The 6,528-nt window shown below is 39.5% G+C and overlaps 1 protein-coding gene across 1 annotated transcript; it reads left to right on the top strand.

The window, feature by feature from the left end:
- Positions 1–377: 377 nt before the first annotated feature.
- On the top strand, positions 378–5,803 carry mtx3 (metaxin 3). Its single transcript, XM_077562540.1, has 9 exons — positions 378–482; positions 1,968–2,037; positions 2,116–2,192; positions 2,260–2,352; positions 2,441–2,623; positions 2,700–2,776; positions 3,033–3,190; positions 4,068–4,156; positions 4,253–5,803. The coding sequence occupies exons 1-9, from the start codon at positions 402–404 to the stop codon at positions 4,346–4,348; spliced, it is 924 nt and encodes a 307-aa protein (XP_077418666.1). The 5' UTR covers positions 378–401; the 3' UTR covers positions 4,349–5,803.
- The last annotated feature ends 725 nt before the right edge of the window (positions 5,804–6,528 follow it).

Here is a 6,528-nt window from a genome sequence, read left to right as displayed (position 1 = left end):
ATTAGACCAAGACTTTTTGGGCACAAGAAGCTGGTGGTTTTAGGCTGCTTGATAACGCACATTCTTTGCAAATCATTCTTGGCTCCATTGCGCCAACATCAAACAATTTTCTTAAATAAACCCACGGATGGGGGAATATCTTGTTTCTCGTAATCTGTTGCGTCATCATATTTTATGTTATGTTGAAGAAAGTAAAAAGAAAAGAAAAAGAATAAAATACAGCTTTTGGTTTAAAATGAAGGGAATACAAGTATGAAGTCATCAACAACAAAAAAGTCCATTAAAGTTAATGAGGAGAGCGCATCTGGGCACGTGTTTACAGGAAAGTGACGTCAGACAGGCGAGCTAACGTTATTGCTCCAACGTGACGTCAGCGAACGACCGCCTTCCTCGGAGCAAACATGGCAGCTGCCATGGAGCTGCGATGCTGGGGCGGCGATTGGGGTCTGCCGTCGGTCCACAACGAGTCACTCGTAGTCCTGGTAACCTTCACTTTTGTTTGCATGGACAAGGCCGTTGCATACGTCACTTTTCCCGGGTTGACTTGTTAAATTCGTTCGCTGTTTCCGCGGTTAGCTTCCATGCTAACCTGGTCGGACCATTGTGCTTGTTATCTGCGAGTTCCTGCATGAAACTGAGCGTTGTTATTAAACATGTCTTGACAAATATGGATGCAGATGGAACATGTTAACATTAGTGAATGTTAGCTTTGTCCAAGCTCTGTGACTGTTTGTCAGTCACGGAGAACAAAATGTGATACTTCAAGGTCAGTATAGAGTAAAATTCCTTCGGTACTTCCTTCATTGTTTATTTATTATCTACAATACACTTAAATGTAATGTAATGTAAACCTGCCGAGCACCTTTCGTGTTGTGGCATTTATTTCTAAACAAGGTGACTCCTACCTGGCTGCCAGAAATGAGTGCTTCTGGGATAGTAGCCAGCATTTGGGCCAGTGAAACTTGTCATGCTCTACTGTATGGGAACTCAACCTGAACATTTTCTTTACAATAATATGTTTCATGTGCCCCCACTAGTTTAAACACAAAACTCTGATTAATATTGCATTGTGGAATATGAGTTAAGCAGCAAAATCCAGCCATTTTTATCCAGCACAGGGGGCGGCCATTTTGCCGCTTGCTGTTGACTGAACATGACATCACAGTTGCTCAGGTAATGACCAATCACACCTCACCTGTTGAGTTTTGTCATGTGACATTTGCAAGCTGAACCGTGATTGGTCATTACCTGAGCAACTCTGATGTCATTTTTAGTTGACGGCAAGCGGCAAAATGGCCGCCCCCACAGATGGATGAAAATAGGGTGGATTTTGCTGAATTCATAGTCCACAAACAAAATATTAATAAGAATACTATGTTTAGACTAGTGACGCTGCATAGAATATTTTATTGTTAAAACTTTGGGGTTAAATTCCCTGTTAAAGTAAAAATAGTAATTGTAATTATTTAATAGTTTCGTTAGGACTGATTTTTGCTGATTGTTAGATTTCAGATATTGATATAAATTTTTTGTCTTTTGTCCATCTTTTGTGAATTCTTATGTTATTAAATTGTTTGTTTATCAGTTTTTGTACAAAGCATTAAACCCCAAATCAACAAGGACGAGAGAAAAAATAATCTCACATTTATTTAGTTAGTTATTTTTGTAAGGAAAATAGCTCCACTTACAATAAGCTGTATCAAATATTTTTGTTGCTATTCTTTTTTTAAGTCACTTGGTGTACATTTGATAATAACAATATTTGGGGAAATAAAATGATATAGGGGAAAGTGAGCGGAAGAAACAAAAATGACATAATTTACCCCCAAATACTTGGTGATAAGATTGAACAATTCCCCTTTATCGTAATGGAAACGACGGGGCTTTCTCCACATTCTCTGTCCTGTTCTTGCTTGGATGTCTTTTCTTACAATCTGTTTTAATTCAGCTGTTGTTTTTACTTTCAGGCATACGCCAAGTTTTCTGGAGCCAAAGTGAACATTTCTCCTATCGACTGGACATGGAAAACTCTGACAGGTGGGCTGAGGCAGATATTATTAGCAGAGTTTGAAAAGTGCCTGGATGTTTTTTTTTGTTTTTTTCCCTTCTCATTAGCAACAGTGCCTGAGTTGGTTTGTGGTGACACTTCAGTGAAAGAACCCTCGCAGATTCTCAACTTCCTGAGAAAGCAGGTATTAGTAGATGCCTTGTAAGGTACATGAATTTGAATGGAATCGGATTCATTTGTGTTGTTTTCAGAGGTTTAATGCAGACTACGAGCTGAGCGCCCGACAAGGAGCTGACACCATGGCTTACATCGCTCTTCTCGAAGAAAAATTACAACCTGCTCTGGTAACCAGACACCTTCTCAGTCTCGTCACTTATTTAAAAAAAAAAAAAATCAAATGTGACTCCTGATTCTTTGTCCTTCACATGCTAGTTGCACACTTTCTGGTTGGATGCAGAAATCTACGCCAATCTGACACGGCCGTGGTTTGCCTCCCGCTCGCCGTTCCCCCTCAACTTCCTGGTGCCCGGTCGTCATGCCAACAGCGCCCGCTCCCGCATCCTGCTGACCAAAGGAGAGGCGCCGTTATGTAGAATCAACGAAGTGGAAGGAAAGGTAAACACAGGTAGCCCCCCCCCCCCCCCCCAAAAAAAAAAATCTGTAATCATTGTTTTTTTTCTCACTGTGTCAGCTCTACAGTGATGCCAAGGAGTGCCTAAATCTTCTCTCCTACAGACTGGGAGCAGCAAACTTCTTCTTCGGCAACTTGTACGTACTCAAGTAGGACGTGCTACGCCGCCGCACCTTTGCACTGCACGTATCAACACAATGAAAAGGGGTCACTGCACTGTGCTAGATGTAGTATGTAAAAACCACAATACCAACCATCTATCTTCTCACTGATCTGGTTTGTCATTGCGCAACTTGGCCCCTATGCAAGCGGATTGTAACATGTGCGGCTGCTAGCCATATTCCAAAAACACACGTTCGGTTCATTAAAAATGGTACTTTTTTGTGTCTTTAGACCCACCAGCCTGGATGCTTTTGTGTTTGGGTTTGTGGCTCCCCTCCACAAGGCCCCCCTCCCCAACAACCCCCTACAGAGCCACCTCAGAAAGCTGGACAACCTCACACACTTCTGCGACAACATCCTGGCAGACTACTTCAGCTTGGCCCACCCTTGTAAGCCATTTCTGAGGAGATTTATTTAGCTTTGTACTCGAAGGCTTTTCAGGGTTTAACTCAGGGGTCTGCAACCTGCGGCTCTGGAGCCACATTTGGCTCTTTTGTCCCTCTCCTGTGGATCTCTTAAATACATAGATTTTTACATATTTATTTTATTGTAGATCAAATGTTCTTTCAATGAATTAAGGATTTAGACTTAAAAAAAATAATTATTAAATATTCAAGAAATGTCAGAGTCCAAATTTGTAAGTTGTAAGAGATAAACGGAAAAAGTTTTTAAAATATGTAAAAATGCACAAGAAAATTACCACACACAAATGTCTAAAAAGAGCAGAAAATATTATATAATGTACAAAAAAATATCCCAAAAAGTCAGAAAATTTATTTTTAAAAAGGCAGTAAAGGAAACATCAAAAAAGTAAAATTAAGTAAAAAAGTAACCATAAAATGTCCGGAAAGAAGAAAGGCAGAAAAGTACCATAAAATGTCTTTGGGACTGCCCAAAAAGTCAGAAAGTTCATTATTAAAAAAATTTTTTAAAAAAAAGGTAGAAAATAACTATAAAATGTCCAAAAACAAAAGAAATCCCCCAAATTACCAATTGTCAGAAAATTGATAGCAAAAAATTAGCCGTAAAATGTCCAAAAAAAGGAGAAGTGAGGCAAAAAAAATACCATAATATGTCCATACTGTTTTGTTAATCACAATGTTCAAAGGTTTTGCGGCTCCAGAAAGATTTTTTGTTATTCATTTGGCCTAAAACAGCTCTTTTGACAGGAAACGTTGCTCTCCTTTGGGTTAACTCTTTTTCCTGTTGCACCAAAGCTTGTCGTCCAACTCTGTTCTTTTTCCACGGGTGTCCCTGTTTTTCCAGGTCTTCCCCCATCTGTTCAGGAAACAATGGATGCCAATTTACAGAAACTGACTCAGCTTGTAAACAAAGAGTCCAACTTGATAGAAAAGGTGCTTCTGTTTTTCTTTTTTCTTTGCATGGCTGACGACTGTCAGGAGTTGTATTATACAAATTTCCACATGGTTGCTTAATGTCTCTTCTCCCAGATGGATGACAACCTTCGCAGCAGCCCTCAGCACAAACCTCACCGGCCGGAGGCCAAACCCAGCCGGGTCACGGAAAAGAGCTCAACGCCTGCCTAACCCGTCTCCTCGTCCCGTTCCCCCACCCTGCCCATGCACATCATCCCACCTTATGAATGGAGGGAATGACAATAGATGAGACGTGTTGACCGTCGTAACTGACCTTGTGTATCAAAACAAAAATCCAATTTGAAAGTGATGATGATGGCTTTCAAAGATGTCAGTTGGAAAAAGAAAGTACGACGCAAGCCGATGGCGGTTAATGATGGAATGGAATAATGAACTGCCACTACATGGCAAAGACAGAATGTTCAAATGAAAGGCAAAAGGAAAACAAAATGAAAATGTCCTGCACTATGAATAAGTGGTGCTGCTTTTACATTTTATTTTTCCAAAAGGGAAATGTTGGACTTTATTTGTTTGACCAGTGGCTCCCGTGCCAAGAATGGCCCGCTAGGTTCTTTAATCTGGCCCGCTGTGCATTTAGATGATCACACCACCATAACCAAAATTACCCAATTATTACTTCTTCTTTTTCTACAAATGATCTGGCCCGTGTATCCGTTTTACAAATCCAATATGAGCACAAAACTTTACCCACCGCTGCTTTTAGCTTTTGCAAAATACATTACAAAGTGTCCTGCAAAACTATGTGTAATGTCCCTTATGCATGCGAACCACTTTTGTGAAGCTTGTATGATTGTAAATAGAATATCAAAATTAAATGATTGATGCAATTTGCTGGTATAGGGCTCGGTCGCTGGTGGGATGAAAGGGCCTTGTAAACTGTATAATCCTCTCACTGTAACATTGTTGGGACTGATGAGCTGTGTGGATTTCATTCATACTTTTTGTCTAGTATCTAAAGCTTGTCTACATGTAAAGGGACTTTATTAGTTGTACATTATACATACAGAGAAATGTGTTTTCTGCATTTAATGCATTCTCGTATCAAGGCTAAAAGCCAAAACTCCACACCGAAAGGCCCCAAATTCAGTTAAGAACAGCCATGCAGGAATCGAACCAGGGACCTTTTTGCTGTGAAGCAGCAGCGCTAGCCACTCTGCTGCATATTTAATGTCAATCGTTATTGTTTGCTGTTTTTGCATTATTGTAACTGACATTCTTTTTGAAAAGTGTCATTTGTTGGTTGCCTTTGAATGTTTTTCTTGTATTTTTTAAAAATATATATATATTTAATTTTTACCAAGTAGCTTGGATTGGATTGCATTTCAAATATGAATTCATGTGGTGCCAGAGTCTTGTGTCAGCCTTTATGTATTCATAATATACAATTCCAAATCATCATAGATGCATTCCTTTCAATGCAACATGTATTGAAAGAAAACATATTTTTGTGAGGACTACTGTACTCTTGCTTGCTTGTGTGCCTTTATTGCTTCTTTCATTTTTGTTTGTGGTCCTAAAACACATCTGTAGTTTTTGCCTAATGCTAATGCACTTTGAATGGAAGTTAACAGCTTTAAATTAAAGATGAATAAAGTGCAATACCAATGTGTGTGTGTGTGTGTTTTTTAGTATCTTTTTCAGTCATTACCAATAAACCTTGCCTGCTTTCAATGGTTGGCCAGCTGGCTGGCCGGGCGGGCCTTTGATAATGTGATAGTCTGTTTACTTGTTTGGAGCACAGGAGGCGCTTTGTTGCGCCTGGCCTTTGGCTATGGAAAACAAGTGAGACTAATTGAGAGGAAATGATGCCAGGCAGACATCAGATAAGTGTCCTAGTTATTGTTGACGACAGGCTCCTGCTGAGTCTTGGCTGCTTATTTAGGGAACGTGTAATCAAAGCCCCCTACCAAGTTTATTTATGAGCATTATTTTGATTTCAAAATGTGATGAAATGTCGTTTGACCCTAACAATTAGCCACAGTAGGCTACAATACGCCGTTTGTTTTCAACGTGTTAAGTGTTTACATTGTGGAAATATCTCAAAATGCCCGGATGTTCGATAGTTAGCAAAGTAGTACTGCTCCTATTAAGAGTACTCCGATAGAGTTATGTGTCTGTACTGCGTGACAAAACAGAATGAAACTTGTATTAATTGCTAGCTAGGCCTGCTAAAATGCCAGTATAGTATATACACTGGGGCCATCTAGTGATGAAAATTGGTAATGCGGACTGAATCAAAACGCCAGTTGAGCAAATAGAAAAAAATTATCATGTTCAATCATTTTAGTATTTGTTTCCAATAAAGAAAGAAAGAAAAGAAAATGGAAACA

This window comes from Vanacampus margaritifer, chromosome 3, assembly GCF_051991255.1.
Source record: "Vanacampus margaritifer isolate UIUO_Vmar chromosome 3, RoL_Vmar_1.0, whole genome shotgun sequence".
Classification (NCBI taxonomy): Eukaryota; Metazoa; Chordata; class Actinopteri; order Syngnathiformes; family Syngnathidae; genus Vanacampus; species Vanacampus margaritifer.
Note: the sequence above shows the minus strand (reverse complement) of the source record. Positions and strands in the feature narration are given on the sequence as shown.

Coding starts and splice junctions, on each gene's coding strand:
- mtx3 (XM_077562540.1), top strand. CDS start 402: ATGGCAGCTGCCATGGAGCTGCGATGCTGGGGCGGCGATTGGGGTCTG. Junction 2,038..2,115: donor GACATGGAAAACTCTGACAG/GTGGGCTGAGGC, acceptor CCTTCTCATTAG/CAACAGTGCCTGAGTTGGTT. Junction 2,193..2,259: donor TCAACTTCCTGAGAAAGCAG/GTATTAGTAGAT, acceptor TGTTGTTTTCAG/AGGTTTAATGCAGACTACGA.